Source organism: Hordeum vulgare, chromosome 3H, assembly GCF_904849725.1.
Source record: "Hordeum vulgare subsp. vulgare chromosome 3H, MorexV3_pseudomolecules_assembly, whole genome shotgun sequence".
In the NCBI taxonomy this organism is placed as follows: domain Eukaryota; kingdom Viridiplantae; phylum Streptophyta; class Magnoliopsida; order Poales; family Poaceae; genus Hordeum; species Hordeum vulgare.
Window position 1 is genome coordinate 503881555 of NC_058520.1, and position 23714 is coordinate 503905268.

Sequence of the window (23714 nt, forward strand, 5' to 3'; positions counted from 1 at the left end):
CGGAACGACCAGATCTAGCGAAAGCCTGGGATAGTTGACCCAGCGAGGTCGGCCCCACACTGCGAAGGCTGCTCGTGCTGAAAATGATTAATTTTGGTTGTTGCCTTGTGAATCGTGGGGTGAAGAGGAGCTCGGGCTGCTATATTTTAGCGCGTTTGTTTCATCCAAAATGCATAGCACCTCTGCACCTTGCTCGACCAGTACCATTGCTTCCGAAGGCTTGACAGTATACAAGCTCACCCGGTTTAAATAATCTTATTTTTTCAAAGGTACTTTTATACCAAGTGCGTCATGATAGCTCAGTTATATTCAGACGAATTGCACAGAATATTTCAACAGCTAAGGTAACCAACCGATGCAAAAAATCACTGCAAAATACACAGCTTACAAAGTGAAACTTATCTAAGCAAAAAAGTACTATCAATCCCTGTACAGTCAGCGTTAATTTTCTTTCGACAAGCCACAATACATCCGCTGTATGCAACGTCCCCTTCAAACACATACTAACTCAGCACAGCACCCTCTCAAGTCTCAACAGCCGGTTCTACATCTGTATAACTACCAGGTCAAAAAGCACATCATAATCATGGATTTTGCCACCAATCTGCAGAGTGTGCATAAATAACAATGCTATTCTTGCCCATTCGTTTCAAGGAACCATCAGGTCGGAACTGAAAATATCACCATCTTTAGTTGTAGATCTTCACCGGCTTTTCAAAAGAATGGCGATTCTGCAGTTGTCGCCATTCAACAAGAATAGCTCAGTTATATCCACTTAAGAATAAAACAGCAACTAACATATCTGTTATGTGTCGGCATTCTTTATAGCTAATACCTGGTTGGCCATGTATGGTTTTTTGGAGGGCATGTCTGAGTGCTCCAGTCCTAGGGATTGTTCCCATGCTCCATAAATATTTTTCTGCTGAAAGAAATACCAGCAAGAATAACTTTTGAATAAAGACACCTTTTCTGTCAAACAAAAGAAAAACTAATGTACTCCACCTGGAATCGGCTCAATACAATATCTGAATCTTGGAGATAGTCCGGGCGATTGTAGGCAACATAAGCAAATTTCCACTGAGACAAACCAACATTAAATCAGATACTATCCAACAAGCTGCAACATAAACTGGAAAACACCAACAAAAGTGCACCCAATATCCCTCCAATGAACCAAGATATACCTATTTTACATATTTAGATCGCACACCTATAATGACAGACTATTCAACATTGATTTTCAGATGACATATTCGACAGAATAAAGGAATGGACCAAGTGATAGAATGACAAACTATTCAACAGTAAATGGCAGCCACTACGTTAGCTATGCCCAGGATGTCTAGATAATAGCAGTGAATAGGAATATATATTTTGCAGAAAATGACAATATACGTAATAAAAGGTCAAAATTGCACCTTAAGAAACTGCTCGTCTGGAACCTCAAATTTCTTCTGAATGCGCAGTTTGATATCTGATAAAGCCTCGCCCTCACGAATAAGGAAGAAGAAGGGCACTCCATAGTATTGAATGTGCTGCAAAGATGAAAGCAACTGATTCAGCAACAATAACAACCAAAGTATTATTGCTTCTCTCTAACAGTGCGCAAAAAGAGTAAAAGACCAAGATACCAAGATACCAAACAATAGAAAAGACCAGAAATGTTGTGATAAGCGTCATAGGTGTTGGACCTGTCATCGTTTCTTTCTTTTTTTCTTTCAGGACCTGTTAGGTCATGCTCTAGTGGAACCCAGCCGCAAGTTTGCAAGCCCATGGAAATAAAACCATTTACCGGTGTGCAAAGTAACGGAAGTTCCACAACGTTAGCTCAAATACCTATTCATGCTTTAGAATAACGTCAAAGTTTTATTTCAAGGTAATCAAAATACTTGTGTTTGTTAAAAAATGTCGGTATGTTTGAATTGAAAATGTATGCTAGCGCAAAGATTCTAAATAAATAATACTCCATCTATAAGATCTTATATTAGTTTACAGAGGGAGTACAAATCATCATAACTACCGCACTGGTAAGTCCTCTAATTCTGCCGGTCAAGGGTTTGAACCCCACACGTCAAGCTAATTTTAGTTAGAGACTTGAACACTGGTCAGCACAAAGGGATAGCAGGCACACACCTAGGACAATCAAGCTGTTTCGACTGTTTCGGCATTCATGTGTTAAGACTGCACAACATTCCAAACTATTTTATCCGGCTGTTTAAATTTAAATCAACGAAACTAAGCAAAAAAAATATCAAATGAAATGATTACGGAAACCACCGAAATTTTATATCAGAGTTATAAACCCTGTATGACACAACAACAGCCCAACAACTTTTTGTGCCTACACAAGAAAAGTTTTGATGGATTATTCATACAAGCCCAAAGGTAACGGATATTTTTTATGCTGAATAAGTTCAATCTATAACACGGATATTTTTTATATCAAAAATGTATATCTGTTTTTTTTCAGGCAATGTATATCTGTATTGGCATAACAACACTTCACAGTGCCCACCAGTTTCTTTGGCATATACAAGACGACGACTTTTAACAGATATTCATATAAACCCAAAGCGCTTTCTGAAGAGGCAAAGGCATGCAAGTTGAAGCATTAAGATGTCAGAGCTAGTAACAGTTGCAGAGCAGCCACGATCATGCTGCTAGTGACAGTTGCAGAGCAGCCACGATCATGTTGCTCCTCAGTACATAAACTTTTTCAGCATAGGTTTGCTCAAGTAAATCAGCCAGAGCACATCTCAATCATGGCAACCACTAATTACCAGCACTTTTAGAGATCACTATGTTCCCTAGACTAGCTTCGAAGGACCTTGAAGCATCCCACGGATTCAAAACTGTATATGGAATCCATATCTATACATGCAACGTCAATGCTTTAGGACTAAATAGATGCATAAAAAAAGGACCACAGTAACGCCCGAACATTCGGGATTTGACCATGGTAAATCGAATGTTTTTTATGGCAATTTAGTGACGCGAGGATGACAAGTTTAGTTGGCAAGCATGGCAAATCCGTGCTCAGTGTATTTTTTTGCCAGGAAATTGCCATGCATGTCAACTAAGCTTGCCATCCTCGCCTCACTAGAATTACCATCGAAAACGTCCGATTTGCCATGGTCAAATCCTGAACGTTTGGGATTTATCATATCCGAAAAACAATAGTACCTGGTTATCTTTGAAGAAGTGGACGACGTGAACCAAACGGTCTCGCGGACCGGCACTTTTCTCTTCTTCAGGAATCTGACAATAAAAAAATTAGGAAACTGAAGAGAAAAGGCACCAGGTAATTACATGAAGTGCTTCTAATGCATGAGATGGACATGGACCATGTCACTCCGTTAACAAACCAAGCAAAAAAAAATAAGGGATGGATTTGTAATAGGAGTAAATGGCCTGAGGATAAGCCTTTAAAGCTTCTAGGAGACGGTAAACAGTATTTATGTTTATGATGCATACCTCCTCAACATGAAGTGGTACATTTGGATCATGAACTGCATCTATTTTCTCAGCAGGCTGGTACACCTGAAAATAAGGCAAATGACTGATAAGGCATACAAAGGTCAACCAGATTATTTGTGAGTATGTGCATCATCTTAATGAGACTGGATTCATAAAGGAGAGACGGAACTTTAAAGAAGTAAAATGAAATCACGAACCATGACAAGATAATTTGTACTTTCCTTACAGATGGATATCCATGGTTACAATTTATATTTTAATTCATTTTTATTGCACAGACGGGGGTAGTACCACCCAGGCAAGGGCTAGTGCACTGCCTTCCTAATTCCTGCCAACATGCTGTCACAGTCAGCAGTCCCATTGCATTCATCTATAAGGCTGTATCATATTTCAGCCATTGCAACCTATTCCCCTCCGTCCCATAATCTAAGACGTTTTTTTGACTCTAGCGTAGTGTCAAAAACATCTTACATTACAGGACGGAGAGAGCACTAAACTAAAGACATGCAAGTTGCCTTCATGACAATACAACTCTGCCGTTTCCCAACCAAGATTTCAATAGTAAAAAATAACTGAATATTACCATACATTATAAAAATTTAGTCTAGAGGAATGATAACTTCCATGGTGCAACTGAGATAACAAGTACCTTCCATATCTTGTTATTGTTGACCTGAAATAGCCTGAGTTCAGCATCACTTCGAGACAGCTCAACCTAAGAAAAGGAAAAATAGAAAAAATCAAGATCAAGTTGGCAGAACATAGAAACCCTTTCAGAAAACTAACAGTATTTACAGCGAATTCACCTTTGATTTTAAGTCGTCAATCAAATCAGAATAAGTGCTACCTTTCGGCAATCGTAAAATGTGAAACAGCACCTGATAAACAAAGGTTATTGCAGGACATGTTCAGACACATAAAAGCGGCTGCAAGCACAAAATTTGGTGCAAACTACCTCATTGTGTGTCGCTTGGTGAAAAGCGACTCTCAATGTTATCAGTCCTTGCAGTAGTGGCAAAGGAATGTCCAGTATCTCATAATATAAAATGTCAGACATCTGCAAGAAAAAATAAAGCTCACATAATCCCATGCAATGTAGTAAATAAAGAGGAAAACATATAAGAAAAAGGTGCCTGACCTGATTGGGGTTATGTAAAAGTAACATTTCTGAAAGATGATCAATACTTCTATACTTGATGTATTGATGTTTCGGTTGCTGTAAATGCGGGATGTGCTGTGTAAGGCGGAGTTTTGAAGGATCATCCATACCAAGATGTTGTGCAACTTTCTCAACAACATCATCGTATGTGGAACGTTTTGATCTACAAGTATGAAAGTAAAAGCAGTTATCAGTACTTATTTATGTAAGAAAACGGTCAATGTGTTAAATGAAGGTTCAGAGATTCCTGACACATACAGTTCTAGGGAGAAATCGTCTTGTTTTGGCTTATCAAGCAATCTGAAATGCACAACCTATAGATAGCAGCAAATATTATTTTACAGTAAGAGCGACCATTAAACAACAGCTGTAATAAGATTTTGAGGAAACAGTAGAACTGCCTCATGTATATATGTCAATGAGTCAATGACTATTGAAGGAACATCAAACACCAGACTAGCACACAACTACAAGTGGCACACAAGTTAAGAGATCACACAGAATGAAGAATCACCTATCCTTCCTGAATCAACTAGACTAAAAACTTATGCTCCTCTCGTCTGCTCTACTACGAACCATAGTAAATAGTGTGATTAACATTAATAAAGGGAGAAGTTTGAAAGACTAGCTTGATAAAACAAAATGCCATCCATTTTGTGACACAAAACTTATTCTACAGTACCACCCTGCACAGAAAAGCACCATATGTTTTGCAATGTGGGGAGCATGTCACATGAGCAATGACTACTTCCTACTTAAGATAGGTCCTGTACACAAAAAGCTACCGTGCTAATGATCTTTTATAAAATATAAAAATATATGCATTATATTTTATAAAAGCAAAAGAGCTAAAACAAATTCAAATTGACATCAAATATTAACAAGCTAAACTGAGCACTGTACTTCGACAAGATATTGCCAAATTTGAGCTCAACAGCAGGCTTAACTCAACAGAGTTTATTTACTTTCATCAAATGATATGTACCATCCATAATATAGAGTGATTTTACGATCTGATTTTACTCCTCAGAACCAGCATGCAATTGAAAGCATAATGATCTACTTTTGTTTCACAAGCAGCTAATATATATTAAATTAGCAGTCAAACCCAAACGTACATCACACACCAACACATGCATGCATGCCAACCCAAGAAAATATCACTTTGCCCAGTGCATGGTCGGTAACTTCTCTCACGCATTATTTCCTACAGAGAACCAAAAACATAGAGAGGAAAGACATAGCATAAGGCTACAATTGAAGCACTAGCTCCATGAAGCAACACATACTTCGGCCTTCAAGCAGTTTTACCGCAAACAAAAACACCATGGTAACAATCATTTTGCAGCAACTCAATCATGCCAACAATCTAACCACCATAGAAAAGGAGTTGGGATAAGTCCTGGACCAATCATTGCTAGCAGATTAGGTTCTCAAACAGATACAGAGGACGTAACATGTAAAACCTCTAGCTTTATGATTGATAAAGGCACATGGCCAGAATGGACACAAGACTTTAAGTATAACGAGCATGAACTATGAAATATTAAAGCAAGGCAAGGTATTGCAAGGGGAAAAAAAGGTTCCAAGAGCCAGAAAAACTTACCTGTCTATTATGGACATATTCAAAGAAAGAAGATACATTTGGATGTCGGTGTTGGTCCGTTATATCCAGAGAACAACGTTTTTGGTAGCACAATATGTCTCCATCTACAAGCTGAAAGCCGCAACAAACACACCGTAAGTAATACACAGACAATGATAAATATTAAGCATAACTTGAATGGCACAAACCTGGTTCAAACTGAAGGAAACATCATAGTCAATTTGTTCGCACATAATATTTGGCTCAAATTTTATTTCCTACAGAGGTACAAGTAAATGTCATCGTGCTACCAAAACTTCTTTAAAATCGAAAAAAAAGAAACTCAACTCCAATTCGAATGACGTCAAAACAAACCTCATACAACTCAATATCTTCATCAGGCTGAAATCCTGCTATCTCATTCAATTTTGGCACTATATCAGATGCCTTATATGAGGCTTTCAAGAAAAGACTTCCAACATATCTGTTTCATAATCGCAGTGGATAATATTAGACAGATTCAGTGTTGCTGGGTGATTACATAATAATAAAATGGCAAGCTGGAGAAAGAAGCAACCTTAGTTCTTCTTTTTCAGGGTCATAGAGCTTGAAGAAAAGTAAAATATCATCCTTTGTCTTCGAAGCAAGAGTCAAATGATTCTCCTGTAAGTGTACAAGCAAATATTACATGGTACACCAGTAAACAAGACCAATGCACATAGCTAGAGATGGCACACTGCAATTGGGTAGATGAACTATATCAAAAGATACACCGAGTATAAAAAGCTGCTCATAATATTAACCTGCACAACCTCCAAGTACAACCTCAACTCAGAACCGTGCACCCGAACTGCTTGATCTTTAAGCTGTCCAACCTGAAAGAAAAACAATTATTTAAGTGTGAATCAAGAAAACTAATAGTGATACATATAATAAATGGATGCTAATGTACATGAAGGCGCCAGTCAGGCAGTAAAATTAGCACCACAGCACTCGATCACCAATTAGGCAGGCCAAGGCATGGTAAATTGGCAAGGCCGGCAAGGCAGGAAACACACGGCTTCATAGGAATATATGGGAACTCAAGACACATACAACTAGGAGACAAACATTTAATGTGGTGGCCACATGCCCTGGATAATTGTTTGAAAAAGCTCACATCTATGTGTCTATACCTGAACTCAGAGATTTACTTGGGCTCACTTAATCATTTCAACTTTGCACTTAGCTAATACTGTTAACTGGGGGTGAGATGATCAATGTTCAAAAAAACGGAAAGCGTAAGCGAAGCAAAAGGCCACAGCTTAGAGCAATGGGTGCATAGGAAAATAGGAAACATAGCACATAGGTAATTGAAATATCATCTAAAATGCAATTCACACAATACCAAATATACATCAGGTTCACACAGCAAGCAAAATAACAACTAAATTGCAGTTCAGTTCAATAGGCATAGCCTAATAAAGATCATGTGGCCAGAATCTGAAGTAAATGGTTCCCAAACAGACGCGAATAAAGTAATGTGATAAATGGCATATTACCATTATTGCGCAAGCAGACAAGAAGATGTAGTTCAAAAACAGCACAAATAAACAAAAGAAATGCTTAGGGACATATCAAAGCGTATTGCGATTGATCAGCACTTAAGCGACGCTTAAAAATGCCTTCGTGAACACTGGAGATAATGCTACAACCGCTGACATCCGCCACAGGGTAAACCACCACCTCTCAGGCCTCCCCGACGGATTCTACCATAGAGGCCAACGATAGACAATACCCCCCTCCCCGAACACAGCTTACAACTTTCAACGTACTGTGCTCTCCAAAGAGCAACTCTTCTCAAAATCTCAAAACAAAAGGTGCTGAGTTGGAATCCCATTCTAAGGATTCTTGTGGTTCCGGGGAATCCAGTTACAGGAGAACCAGGAACTGGGAGCTCTCCCCTTTTTCCGCCCGACTCTTTGATCTTAAACTTAAGAATGCTGGTTTTAAGAACGAGTGGTTGCCCAAGGCTAACAAGGACAATTACATGGCACCTCTGATGTGCTTGTATTTTTTCTTGAACACATAGGACAATTCGTACCAGTGAGGCTCCAGCACGTACTTGGGAGTGCAGGAATAACTTTTTTATTTACAGGAAAATAAAAAAGGCTACACCCCAATGTAACTGTATATTGGTATGGTTACCCAATTGGCACTGTGAAATTGATAAGAGAGATGGAGGAGATTCAGCAGCCATTTTTTAAACAACAGATCAGAGAGTTGCATGTTGGCCCCTCCTGAGATCTGATATATGTCACCGCCTGCTGCCTACATGCTTTATTGCAACGGAACCAACGAGAGAACAAAAGGAATGTGCATGAAGATGATTTGGCCAACGAGAGAACAAAAGGAATGTGCATGAAGAAGATGATTTGGTCTAAGTGGCTGAGATAAGATATTCAGAAGAAAAGAAGGAAAAGATAAGACAACAGGAGAAAACGAGATGTCCAGCTTTTATAATTTGGACAGGTAGTGAAAGCATAAAATAGTTACTCCCTCCGATCCTGATTAATTCATTAATTGTCGCTGATTTAGTACAAAGTTGTACTAATTCAAGCAAAGTTAAAGCAAACAATTAATCTATGTCAATATTCACTTACGGTATATGATTCCTCCTGTTGAGTTAATGGACGAGTGGGCCTGTAGGTGTTGTTCTGACGCTTAGACCACCACCAAAATCTCTGGGAGTGGACGGGGATACCAAGTTCTTTCGAGAACTCCTCCTGTCAAGTAGAATTCATTAAATCAAAACGCATATCCTTTGGCATTGTAGTTAAATGCAAACGAAAAAACTAAGAACAATCAAAAAGTGGATTCCCATCAATATGAATGTTGCAACCAAAGTCAACTAAACCATTTTGTTTGATTCCCAATAAGCATTGTTCAATATATTACAGCTTTATTCCAATCCCACACACAGAAAGCAAACAGAAGCACAAATTTCAACTATACATATACAGAGAAGAAACACTAGAAAAACTATACCACTGGATTCACAGTCAAAAAAAAATTCCAACTGTATACTTTTTCTGGCAAACAAATTATATTTTTTCTAAACCGATGGTCAAAGTTAAGCTCAAAATAGGGGGGGAGGGGGGCTTGTAGACCGGTCAGAAGGAGTAATATGCACGCACAAATTTTCATTTTAGTAAACTTGCTGCATAAATAAACACACGTTCATAGAAAGCATTTACTATGGTAACAAGCGTAGTGGATAAAATTTTATTTAGTTAACCAAATCAAATAGATAACTGTTTTAGTTACCCAATCACAAAGTAGCAGAAATTACTGTACCATGCCTATAATGCCAAAACTGAAGAATTATATTCAATAACGCCAGTCTAACTATTACAAATGCTTGAAACAGAAGAAAAGAAGGAAAAAACTGCGGCCAAGTACAACTTAAAAGGGCATCAGAAATTCTACAGTTGGGAATTCCTGACTATACCAACACTATCATATGCAAAGAGCACACATATTTAATTTACAAAATATCTTCATATCCAGAGCAACATGGCTATTCGGTGAGAATAATTACCTTAACCTGGTTGAATGGCATGTCTTTAAGTACACGGATAGGATGAATTTTTTCATAATCCACGAGATCAAAAAACATGTCTCGTCCAATCTGTGCTGCCAAATCATGATCTCTGGCCACCTGGGTAATTGTTTAAATGAAGAGCCAAGTGAGAACAGCAACCAAAATGACAATCCCAGTCAGATAAAGAGATAAAGACAAACCTTGAATGTGGTGAACATGTGAGCCTCGGCTTTCTCTTTTTTCTTGTTCTCCTTGTCTTCGTCTTCCTTTCTTAGCCTAGTCTGGGAAGAATTTACACAATTTTGAAATTAACTCTATGATATCGAAAGGCAAAAAAGAAAAAGAAAAAGAATACTACCTTAAGGTGTTCAGATACGTCTGTCTCTTCCAAATCACATACAATTTTCTCTTTGTCACTTTCACGTATGTACACAAGCATGTAAGCATTTGAATACTTGGTAAATTTAAGTGGGTTCGTATTCAGTCCAGGATTAGTATGGGGGAGCTGTAACCAAGAAACAGATAGCATTGCAAATAAGAAAATTTAGCAATGGCCAACATGAGACGTTTTAATATTTCCGAATGGATATTACCTCTTCCTCGCCACCGTACTGCTCCTCCAACGCCCGTTTCATGTCTTCTTTTGTCACTCGTTCATCGTCGAATTTGTACCTACATTGCAAAATTGTAAAACACATGAATTGCACACAATCCACTTGTGATTGTCCAATGTAGTGCTGAAACATATAAAGAGGGCCCTATAGAAACAAAGCAATCAGCCAAACAAGCACGTCTTCACTGTAAGTTAACTAATCCAAATTTCCCCATTCTGAAGTTCTGGGTATCCAAAAATATCAGCAAAACATGGACCTTATCAAATACTCCCTCCATCCCATAATATAAGATTGTTTTGTAAGCTGTTTTAGCTTGCAAAACAATCTTATATTATGGGACGGAGGGAGTAGCATTCAGTGATGGCAAGACATAGTGACTACTGCTAAGAATATGTAAAAGAGGGTGACTATGTGACCTTTTAGATATTATTAATGCGACAGATGATACGACAAAGGTCAGTTTTAGTAGTTATGAGGCTATTTACATATTAATTAGTAATGCACTGCGACAGATGATACAACAGAGCGATTGTAGTGGCATGCAACAGACAAAGGTCAGTGTTAGTAGTACACAGATCAAATCTGTTTCGCCTTACAAATGCAAAATGCAAAAGCTAACAACATGATGTTTCAGGCGGTAAGTCAAGGCGATTCAAATGTCCATATGTTTTTTTTAAATACTCTATTTTAGTTCTTCCAAATGAACTGATAAACCTATAAAAGCCAACACCTTAGCGGGAATGCGAGTCAGCCCACCCCTTTTCACCTTTCAAGGGCTTAAGGTATGGTGCTAGGCAACGCCTTAAGACACATAACAATTGGTCAAAAGTAGTTCAAATTACAGCGACGCCTTTAAGACCATGGGAAACATCAAGTTCTTTTTAGGATAATAAATAATGTGGGAGAAGGTTCATATATTGATGAAAAGGAAGAACAATGTTTTTTTCTCATAACGATCAGCACTATAGAGCCCTTTTGCCACAAGTCCAATGACCAGTGTGGGTCCAGGCAACAATCAGTTTGTGACTACGGCCCTGTTTGGATACTCTAACCTGGTTAGAGTTAGAGTTAGATTCTAACCCTTGAACTAACCTGAACTAACTCTAACTCTAAAGGTGTTTGGATGGGAGGGTTAGATGGACAATAAATATTCTTTCTCAATCATTTGGCTACTTTGGACCTCTCTCTTTCCCTGGACCCCACCTACTCTAACCCCAAAAAGCACCTCTTGGATGGGTTAGAGTTTTTGGGTGGGTTAGATGCACCTAACCAACTCTAACCCACCTGTTTGGATCTTTGAGGGTTAGATGGCTCAAATCTAACCCACTCTAACTCTAACCCTAGGATCCAAACAGGGCCTACATCAGTAACACAGGGTGATGGTGGAGCAAAATCAAGCAACCACGGGAGCAGTTAGAGCTGAAGAGATTGATCATTAAGCTAAATATCAAAACATTTTGGTCCAATGACCAGTGTACTCCCTCTGTACCAAAATGTTTTTTGGTTTTGGTTTTGCATAGGGCATAAAAAACTTCTTATATTTTGTTACGGAGGGAGTCGTCATTTACAGATAGTCTCCATAGTAGTGGGAACTCCTCTTATAAGGAGTGATTCTCCATCTCTCATTTCATATATAACTATCAAACTTCCCTGATGTAATTGTCGCCCACAGCCGGGAAATGGCCCCTACACAGAAGGACAAGAACCAACGTCCTCACAACTTCCATCACCAATGACTATTTCCAAAGATGAACCAAGGCCCGTATCAACTTTCAAAGATACAGTCCCCCAAAGAAGATCAAAAACACATACTAGGTACATAATTTTGATCATAATAATTTCACTTCACTCCAATCAATTTCTCACATGAGGATTAAATTAAAAATTTAATTAAGTACTCCCTCGGACCCCCAAAACAGGTGCTGCTGATTTAATATTAAATTTGTATTAAATTAGTACTAAATCTGCTACACTTACTTTGGGAGGGAGGGAGTACAAAATAATCATATCCAATAAGTCTGCACATAAGAAAGCGTCTACTCTACAATTTACAATCGAACCATACCATTGATTAGAAAGGGTAGGGCGGATGAAGGCATAGTAGTGTCCACCACTAACTCCACCACTGTGAACTAGGACACTGCATTCAAGGAAAGCCATAAGGTTCAAAGTCAACAAGACAAACTCCAGACCATGTCCCAGTGCACAATATACACAATCCAAAAGTTGTCACTGGAAAGTGCAATCCAATATGCATCGTAAAAAGTTCCATGTCCTCAAGACAGCAAATAAAGATAGAATGGAAGACACTGATAGTGTGTGCTATTTATTCTAAAAAAAAATAGACTGTATTTGCACCACATTAGTTCATTCACTGCTACTACCTCCTTTCCGGTTTAAAAGGCCCATGCATATCCCTAGAGCAGCAATTTGACCAATATTATACAAATCGTATATATATGTCATAAAAGTTCTACCATTAGAAAATGTAACCTTCAATATTTAAAGTTTCTAATGGTATAATTTTTGTGATAAAAGACTCGTGTTACGTTGGTCGAATTATCAATCTAGGTACACATGTGGGCCTTTTAAACCAGAAAGGAGGTACGTACAACAAGAAAGGGATGAATAATGAAGCGATAACACATGCATAGCGTGTGATCAACGCAATTGCTAAGAAATTAACTGGGCAAAATTAACATTTGCAGCACATAAATTGTAACTGTTAAATAATTAACCACCTATATGACACTAAAAATGGCATAACGAAATATAATGCAAAAACTATTAAACTATTACCTGTGAAGAGTATAGAGGTTGCGCACACTCCTATCAGCTTCTGGAGAGAGATATTTCCCATCATCTCTGTCAAGATCCAACTGAAGTGGGAACTCATAACGGTCGTTTATCTACATTCAGAATGCATTTAATGTAAACGCTGAAATAAAACCAATAGCATATGTATGAGAAAGTACTTTACACAAAAATAAACACACCCAGCCTTTGCAACCCTGGTTTTTCATCAAATATTAATCAAAGAACATTCAAATCACCGGCAGACTATTGATCACTAATACTGAACTGAATATAAGAATTACCCAGCTTAATTTGTTCAAGCTATCAGAAATCATCTCTACGTCAAGCACATTAATAGATATGTAGACTATAATAGGTAAACGGAACAATTTGCCGATGGCAGAATATCTTTTGTTGACTCTGTTTAATGCTTTAGATTCCAAGGACGTTGACTAATAAAGGACGGAAGGTTTCTGCAGTCCATCATAAAACTACCCTTGAAGTTGCTAAATATTACCCTCAATACCTACTAATAAAGGACCGAGCATTTCTGCCCGTCCATCATAAAATTACCCTCAAAGTTGCCAAATATTAACCTCAAATGCCACAACTCAAAAAATGCTTTGTTTTCTGCCAGAAAAAAAAATTGTACGTCGCCAATATATGTGCATCTCCTTGGGCTGGCCCATTGGAGGATGCTGTACACCAGTTCGCGCAAGTGAAAAACGTCCTAGAAAAAAGAGCGCCGCAAAGATTCGAACGCAGGTGCTCCTGCTGGAGATCACGGAATGCTAGCCACCATACCCAAGGAGCGCTGGTGTCTACATATACAGCTCGACATTTTAAAAGAAACTAAAAGCAGCACCAGATCTTGAAACAAACACGATTTTTTTTCTTGGAAAAAATGCATATTTTCTCATAACTCTAGAGTTAACGAAAAGTTGTTTCAACTATTAAATAGTCCCACCTCACTCCCTTGCACCCAATAAATTGAGATAAAGGAAGGAAATAAATTGAGGATTAGAACCAACGTTGCAACGTGATAGAGAAACGAGGAGGAAAGGAATTGAGTTCTCTTGACAGAGAAATAAGGAAGAAAAGCAATCCACGCCTTCTAATAATAGCCTTCTATATTGAAGGGATTCCTGAAAGTATGCATAATAAAAGGTTACGCATTACATGGTGGCTCTAATTAAAACAGGGTGATGAGCCTACATATATATTGGGAGCTTTTAGTGTCGATAAAATCACCTAATGAATGAAGAAAGTAGCACATTTTTGCAAAGCACAGGCATATGTGCTAGCGTTTTGATCAATTTTCTCTAATACTACCATTGCGTTTCGATCAGTTCTGACATTCTGGTGTTTGCTCATTCGGGTTGAAAACAATATTTCCTTGTTACTTGTTGCAAAGATGGTCGGCTTGAAGAAACTCTTCATGTTAGGGATATTGATTATACTCATTGTTTTTTAGAGAAACCATAATAATTGGATTAGAAGTGCTGTAGTGCGATGAATTTTTAGCACGGGTCATTTTCCTACCCAATGCTAGTCACCACCAGGTGAGGTCTGGGGAAGGAGCCTGCAGCACCACCCGAAATGCCTCCTCTGCGACCGCAACCCAGAGACAATCCATCATTTGCTTCTAGCGTGCCCATTTGCTAAGCAAACTTGGCGCATCATCCTGGACTGGACGCACATACCAGCGCAACCACCAGGTAACAAGCCCACCATGCTGGACTGGTGGCAACGAGCGAAGGCACAAACACCGCACACACTCCACAAGGCTCTACAATCCATAACAATGCTTGTTCCTTGGATGATTTGGAAATAGAGGAACGAATGCGTCTTTGACAATGCGACACCCTCGATAGATTCATTAGTTGATAGGATCAAAGCAGAGGGCAAATGTTGGGCACAAGCTGAGGCACAGGGGCTGAGGGTTGTGCTGCCCGCCTCCTGGGATGTCCATTTATGAGGAATTGGCCTTGTAACCACTACCTCTTAGGAGGCCTGTAATCTCCTACCTTTTCAATGAAATGAAACGCAAACACTCTTTGCGTTTTCTCGAAAAAAAAGGTCTGGGGAAGGAATACAAGGCAAGTCTTACCCCTGCACAGTGCAATGCAAAGAGGCCACGTCAAACCTATTGGCACAAGTGGAGAGTACTTCACCACTGCGCCAGGCCAAGCGAGGACCTCTTGATAGTATGAATACAAAAGAGAAATATTAAAAGTAAAGTACACACGTGACACACATAGCTAATACTTTTTGCATGTGCAGTTGGTGTATTACTGAAATGAGTGAAACAAACAATTGTGGGGAATGGGCATGTCAATAGCTTATGTGCAACTTGGCTTGGTATATATTCTAACATTGGCAATACATGTGTTTCAAAACTTAGCTAAACTGCAACCAAACAAAACACTTGGGTGAACAGTGAAGCATAAGCTCACCATATTCCACAAACAAAAATGATCGACATGGAATGAGTAAATAGATAACAAATTCCACCAAAGGGCTAAATTACAAAAAATCAATTCACATAGACCAGACTTACAACTGAATAATGTATTCCTTGTTACCCTACCCCTGATTTTCTGACAGAATGTTGAACATAGTACATTATTAAGTGCAGACTGCAGATCCTATGTAGAGACGTATTGTGCCCTTCTCTGTGTGATACTAACCACCAAACTGAAAATAATAAAGTGATAACCTACAAAGATGGTGAGAATGCATAAGAAATGAATCCACACCTTAACCATTATATCTCGCGCATGATCATATTCAAACCGCTTTAGTTGAAGTTGCAGAACTGGAGGGAAATCAATAAAAAGCATCCCTTTCTTGGCATCCTGAAAAAAGGGAAGAAATGCATTAAATAAAAATATCAAACAATCATGAAGTATAATGTAAAAACAATTTCCTGTAAATGAACGTCAACAAAGCACATTTCCCTGATAATACTGAAGAATCAAGCAGTAAGTCCAGCCATATTGAACTTAAGTATGCATATACAATCTCTTATGACCCAATCATCAGCCAAGAAGAAATAAAAGAATAGAGGTCTACCAGTCAAAATCCAGATTTAAGTTATTTAACCATGTCCAACAGCATTAAGGAGGACCTGAGCAGGTGATCATGCATTTGTTTACTTATATTAGTTATTATTATTCAGATTGAGAGACAATCTGAGATGGGCTTTGCCACAGCTCCTGGGCAATATGATCTCAGGAATTTTCTAGCACGATAAAGGAAGGGTGTGTTTGGTTGCTGTCATGGACTGGAATGTCACGGGTCGGACCCGTTCCTAGCCCTCGTTCCTGCGTTTGGTTTACCAACCGGAGTAGAACCCACCCATTCCACTTTAGGGAATATTCCCCTCAGATCCGGAATGCGCTAGCACCAGCAAATCCACGGAATCGCACGGAACGGCTGTCTCGCGCAGCCCTATCCTCATCTCCTCCCCAGCTGCGCCGGCGCTCTCTCTCCCTCTCCAGGTGCGCCGCCGCCTCCCTCTCTCCCTGCCGCGCCGCCTCCCTCCCTCTCTCCCTGCCGCGCCGCCTCCCTCTCTCCCTGCCGCGCTGCGCCGCCGGCCGCCGGCCGCCTCCCTCCCTGGCGCGCGCTCCGCGCTCTGCTGCTGCGCGCGCCGCCCCTTCCTCCCTGCCGCGCCGCGCTCTGCTGCTGCGCGCGCCGCCCCTTCCTCCCTGCGCGCGCCGCCCCTTCCTCCCTGCCGCGCTGCCTGCTGCTGCCTGCTGCTGCCCGCGTTGCCTGCTGCACTCTCTGCCGGCTTGAAATTTCGAATTTTTGTTATTCCAATTTTCATTCCATGCCTCCCAACCAAACACTGGAACGGAACCATCCCGTTCCACTTTTTTGCTCGTACCAAACACAGGAACGGAACCGACCCGTTCCTCTGGAATGGAACCATTCCATTCCATGACAGTTGGTTCTCCAACCAAACACACCCGAAGATTATAGTTCTACTAAAAATCCATTGAACTGCACAAAGAGATTTTAATTTATACAAAAAAACAAGATGAAGGTTTCAGAAAACCACAACTTCTGTCATTTTCTTCATTTAACGACAACTTTTGGGGCAAACAATCACAGGTTGTCAAAATCCAGCATTTCAACACAGTTGTTGACATTTCTGACCTATGGGACCCACTGGTCAGATCTGACAAGGCAAAAACTCTGCGGGAGGTGCCTTGTCACTAGTGGATGCGGACACGCCCGAATCTGATTAGGGCATTTCGCTGTCCCATGATGTGGCCGGGCCATTCCAGGTTCGGACATGTAAACTTCAGCATGCGTGACAAGACATCTCCTGCTGAGTTCCTTTGCACCATCAGAACTGACATGTAGGCCTCACAAATCAGAAACCCAATCAACTGCGTTTAAACACAGCATTTGGGTGGTTTGTGACATTTTGCCCTAAGAGTTTGGTTAAGAGAAAATCCTAAGAGCTGTGATTTTGTGACAACTTCATCCAAATTGTCATGGCTCCTTGATATTTAGTAAAAAAAATGAACTTATTAAACAGTTTCTAGACTCTGGATAGCAAATGCCAAGTCAAACTAACCTGCAGGCCGTATTTTTCAGATTGATACTTATTATCACCATCCAACATCTCGACAGCTACATACTTATCAAAAGATGCATAAACATCTGAGCAGCCCTTGACATCAAGTGCGAGATCTGGAAATTTTGATAAATATGGTGTGAATTTATGGCCAAAAAGAGAGCACTACAGAAATAAGGTCCAGATTTCACCTTGTTACTTATTACCTACCATAGAATGACTCTTTTCTAGTTGATTTGTAGTCAACACCAATGCACTCAATATAATTCATATGGTGACCTTCAAATAATTTTTGTATTGTTCCTTCCACAATAGTTCCCTGGACAAAGGAATAGTTGCACATCAATGACTGTGTGTTATTGCTCAGTAGAAAAATCAGCATGCAAATGCCTAACCTTCATTTTATCTTCCAGCTTTTCACATAGAACCCGATTTAACTCTTGGACATCATGCTGCATAAACGACTCATAGGAATCCCATCCAAAAGATTTAGTCAGCTCTTTTGTGGAAATACTATTGTCACCATGCTGAAGTCTGTAGAAAAGACTTTGCAAAGCTAAAGGAATGCTCCCTGAAGGTGTATCGACAGTAGGCATATGGTACACAGCCTACAGTATCATTCTTTGTATCAGAACCACAGATGGATTATCGGCAAAAAAACTAGAGATACAGCCTTGCCTTTCAAAGTAAACAAAAATCAGAAATACAACTTACCTTCCGGAAGTAGGGAATGTGATAGAGTGTCTGGAGCAGTGAATTCATGTAACAAGTGGCACCTTGATTCTTGAGACCGACATAGCCAGTCTCCTTTTTTGAGTCGTAGTTCCAGTAGTCCACAATTTTACGCACAGCAACCTCAGCTTCAATTATGCATTGATCGTTCACAACATAACCTTTACTAGGATCATATAGATCAATTAAAGGCATAAAGGATGTAAAACCCCAATCACTCTCTCGAGAATTAAAAGTATGTGTTACTTCTGCAGGGGGGAGGGGGAAATCATCAAATAATGACTAACATAATGTGTCAGTTACCATGCTTAACATCTGAGTACGTTTCAAATATAACAAATTGAGCAAAAGAAAAAAGAACAGCTGAGAAAATTGTGAAGAAAATATATCAGTGCAGACTTTATACATCAGGAGATTCTCCTTTCAAGGTTGGGGAAAATTTAAGAAGTATGGCACACTTCACTGTGGAATAAGAATTATGCAAGTGTTATGAACTTATAGTACATGGCCCACCCAACACCAAGACAGAGAGAGGATCCCCGTGATCTCGGTTAGGAAGTTTCACATAGTACATGGCCCACCCAGCACCAAGCACTCAGTTAGGAGGTTTATATTCTAAATTATAACGTACTCCCTCTGATCCAAAATAAGTGTCGCAGTTTTGAACTAAGGTTAGTTCAAATTCAGTTCAAACCTGTGACACTTATTATGGATCGGAGGGAGTATCTTTTAGACTGGGTCTTACACCAACAAGAGAGACAATATACAATTTGTTACTTAGTTTAGGGCCTTTGCATAAAGAGGACCCTCTATGAGGAATTAATCAAGCAAGAATTAGAAGAATAGTTTATATATCTTGCCCCCAAAGGCGGGGGCATCTACCTAATCCACCCTAGTACACAACAGGCACATATAGACTACATGAAATGTGTCAATTCCCATGCTTTTACTTCAAAGGCATCAAGCTACAGATAGTGAAAAATGCCATAGAACACATAGATACTGTTCAATGAAAAAAAAGGCAAGTGAATATGTATCTTAATAAATACTCCCTCTGTCCACAAATTAAGTTGCTTATTACTTTTCGGTCTCCAATGCAAGACTTGGACTATGATTTCTTATCATACTATGCCAGCAAAAATCAATGTAACACAACATTATGGAAGGACTTCGCAACAAATTCAATGACATTCTTTTCGTGGTCAACTTACATACTTGCATACATAATATGGACAAAGTTCTAAACGTTGACACCAGGGCTCCCACAGAGGCCTACATTTCTGAACAGACAGAGTACGCAATATCTACTTCACAATAGCTATATGAACAAACATTTGAGGTGGTAAAAACTCGGATACCAGTAAAGTTGCTAGTGAAATCAAACTAAAGTTAATACTTCAAGATAAGTAGGCCCACAATAAGGTCTGCTGAGAAACAACTGGAGGTACCTTTTCTTACTGAGTGCTTGCTGTCTAATTGGTTGATCACAGCAAGGCTAAATTGGGCACTCCTACTCCAGCCAGTAGGTAATGACTTAGCATCAGCAACATCCAGGTACATTGAAAGGTGATTTACATTGTTTCCTGTGGGGAAAACCAACACTCGCCTGCAAAGAGGTAATAGGAAAAGAACTAAGCCACAGAACTAAGGGATGTGAGATAGCAATAAGAGGATGTGTTTACTGACCAGCTGTAACCCCCGACAACAAAAACATCAGAGTGGATCTTTCTACAATTCTGCTTGGATATACTTTCAATCTTCCATGTAAATCTGGAAGTTGATGCATCAGGCAAACTTTCATTGTCGACAGCTGGCATGGATTCTGCAGACCAAATAAGAGTAAACAAGAGAAGAAGAAATTAAAACCTAACCTGACTTTTTTGTTTCTCCACCGTTTGACAGCTGTGTTACTATTTAGCGAAACATAGCATGCACTAATGTCAAAAATTGCCTTTGTGAAATTGGCTACGCATCCAACCTAAGGTTTAGCATATGTTAATTAATCAACATGCACTTACAACAGAAACACCATCACCTCCATAACCTCACCATGTCACCCACCCAAAAAGGCAAAACATGTACAGCGCAAGGGATTCCACGAAATCCAACATGTTTTGGAATGGAAGTTCAGGATTCATCTTTCAACGTTAGTGTTTTTGCCTTCACATCAAACACCAGCAGTACAGAAACTATTAAAGCCATACAGAATGAATGCATACATTGTGGCGACGAACTTTACAGGAAGCTCCATATCTCCCTCCCATAAAGCACTCGCATGCTACAATTGAGGACGATTACACGTCAATCAAAATCAAATCGTGTTTATTGATAACATTTTCTTTGGTTATAAGCTGGATGCTCAACCAGCTTCCTTTGGTTTTGTGATGCAACATTTTCTTGTTCTCTCGAACATTCATTGATGCAACATGTAGGTTATATCAACTCATCCGGTAATACAGATACTGTAGGGTGTAACAGACAGGCAATTCAACTTTGAAAGGAACATGTCACTGGTAGCAGTACATGGACCAAACATAGGTAGACCTGCATAACCTGCCGTAAAATCACCCTTAAACTAATACGATTGCAAACCAAAGAAAATCTAGCATCAAGCTAAGACTGAAAGGAGTGACCATAAATCATGAATCATGAAAGTCAAACAGACAATGGGAAAGGACAGAACATCAACGTGCGGACAAGAGGACACATTTCACCATGAAGACACAGATAATGCATAGCAGATCAAACCCTTAGTCGAAATTAACCAGAAAGGGGACACCGAAATCCCTCACCTTCCATCGGCTGAGGCCCCTCGAAGACTTCCACTTCCTGTTGCGGCACCAGCATCTCCTCATCCTGGTCCTGCGGCGGCGGCTGCAGGCAACAACGGGCACCCGAACAGTTCAGCACGGGGAGCTAAACAACACTAGAACCGAACAAATCGCCACCACAAAAGGCCGCCCACGAAACCACGCGAAACCGAATCCGGTCGAAACAACCCCCTAATCGCAGAAAACCTAGAGGAGACACAGCGGCGCGCTCCGAGCCGAAGCGAGCGGACCCCGGGCGGAGTGGCGAGAATGGAGAGGTCGCTCGGGGCTTTTACCTCGGGGGCGCGAGGAGTCACCATGGTCATGTGCGGCGGCGGCGGCCGCGACGGGCGGCCGCGGGGCTGGGTTGCGTCGACGATCGCCGCGGAGCGTATGGGGATTCGCTGCTCGCGTGCTAGGGTTTAGGGGAGAGGCGGGGGGGAGAAAGCGGGGGGAGGAGACGAAGACGACTGTGGGGAGGGGGTAAAAAAAGGGATGGGAGGGGAGGGGAGGGGCGCGTGCTCCTTGCGGTTTCTGTGAAGAACGCGGGTGGGGAGGGGGCGCGGCTTTACTCGAGGGTCGGTTTGATATTTCAACGGGGCTCGAAGGAACAGAATGCACGGTGTTTGTTGGTTGCAACAAAAACGATGGTGAAAAAAAAAAACATCGCTTGTGGAATTAGAGATTTGAGTTTTGATGAATATATTGTACTCACTCCGTTTCCGTTTCTAAATATAAGACATTTTAGAAAGTTTATTATAAACTACATACGAAACAAAACGAATGAATGTACACTCTACAATAGGTGTATATACATTAGTATGTAATTCATATTAAAATCTCTAAAAGGTCTTATATTTAGGAACGAATGGAATATGATATAACAATTTTAATGTTGAAAATGTATGAAAATGCAGCAATTAGGAAATAATTATAATATAATAGGTTAAATATGCGATGATTTCAATGGAAAGAAATGTGATGAGTAGATGCAATGAGATTTAAAACACTTTTGAAATGCATATTGCATGGTATAATGATAGAGGGACTCCCGTGTGTATATCAGATGGTTTTATGGACCAAGCTAGCAAATTCAAAATCCGATGGTCTGTGTCATCTTAATGATGTGACTCGTTGTGAAAGTAGAAGAAAACAACTATGATATTTAGTGTGGTTTGTTGATATATGATACAAGTACATTTGATAACAGGATGATGATTGTGTCTCGAAGAACCTCTGGCAAGTGGTTTACCCATGGATCATTAAAAACAATTAAAAAAATATGAAATCCCGAAACAATAATAACTACAGTCTCACAAACAGCAAAACTAGTACCATGCCATTGAAACAAGCAACGAAAAAATTGTTTTTGGTGCTTCAAACAATGAAAAGGTAGTTTTCGGTGTTGCCAACAACGAAAAGAAGTATGTTGTTTTTCACAGCAAAAAGAGTGTTGCCATAGTTGCGTCGTGGAAAGATCTTTTTATTGATGACGACAACAAAAAGTGGTTGTGAGTTGTCTCCCTCGGCTCCCATAGCTCCCCACCAACCGACATTTATTAATTTGACCGTTGCTGCAACAAGAGGCCTTCGACCTCGTTGCCCACAAAAAATTAGGGGATAAGCCTAAGGCTTTCTTCTTCCTCGGGTCATTCTCCCATATCTCTCGTTATATGTGCTTTGTTTTCTCGCCCGTTGATGGTATGCTGGACTTTGGGTACTTCCCACTTCGTCTTCTGGTCAGGTGGGACGAGCGGAGGACCCCCAAGATGATTTGTCAGCGGGCCACCTTCATTGGGCCCAGGAGCTCCAGGATGGAAACTTCCAGATATCTAGCACCTACTCCAAAACTAAGAGGTCGTTTACACCACGATTACCCTAGATGCAACCGACCTATGTATGTCCTTAGTGTTGGGGAAGGAAGCATGGAAAATAGTTTTTTTTCTATGAACACCCAAGATCTATCTGTGAGATGCAGAACAACGAAAAAGGAGAGTGTGTCTACGTACTATGGTAGAACGTTAAGCAAAAGCGTATATTACGCGGTTGATGTAGTCGTACTCTTCACGATCTAACCCGATCCAGTGTCGAACGGACGACACCTCCGCGTTCAACACACGTGCGGCTCGATGACGTCTTCACCTTCTTGATCCAGCAAGCGAGGCCAGAGTAATAGATTGGATCGTCGGCACCACGATGGCATGGCGGCGGTAATGGTGAAGTGGTGCCGACAGGCCTTCGTCGAGCACTTCTGGAACGATGAACAAAGGAGGAAATGGGGTAGCGGGAGAGGGAGGGTTGCGCCAACACTTTGGGGGTGTGGCTACTCACGGTGTCCTCGACTAGGGGGGTACTCACCATGTCGTCTCC

At 40.3% G+C, this 23714-nt stretch overlaps 1 protein-coding gene across 3 annotated transcripts; it reads right to left on the reverse strand.

Moving 5' to 3' along the window:
* Positions 1-289: 289 nt before the first annotated feature.
* Positions 290-21791, reverse strand: LOC123444525 (ubiquitin C-terminal hydrolase 13-like). 3 transcript variants are annotated; one of them, XM_045121265.1, is made up of 32 exons: positions 21641-21791; positions 21327-21408; positions 20221-20356; positions 19983-20140; positions 18517-18782; positions 18198-18410; positions 18013-18121; positions 17803-17918; positions 15974-16072; positions 13218-13327; positions 12484-12558; positions 10398-10476; positions 10163-10309; positions 10005-10085; positions 9802-9921; positions 8864-8986; positions 7034-7096; positions 6799-6884; positions 6597-6705; positions 6431-6499; positions 6243-6353; positions 4895-4950; positions 4616-4799; positions 4433-4534; positions 4284-4355; positions 4127-4192; positions 3475-3540; positions 3184-3258; positions 1419-1535; positions 1003-1077; positions 836-922; positions 290-731 (listed from the first exon to the last, which is right to left on the reverse strand). In XM_045121265.1, the coding sequence occupies exons 1-32, from the start codon at positions 21668-21670 to the stop codon at positions 690-692; spliced, it is 3324 nt and encodes a 1107-aa protein (XP_044977200.1). In that variant the 5' UTR covers positions 21671-21791; the 3' UTR covers positions 290-689. The 3 variants fall into 3 exon arrangements, with proteins under 3 accessions (XP_044977200.1, XP_044977199.1, XP_044977198.1); XM_045121264.1 differs by having other exon boundaries at positions 836-919; positions 7025-7096; XM_045121263.1 differs by having other exon boundaries at positions 7025-7096.
* Positions 21792-23714: the final 1923 nt, after the last annotated feature.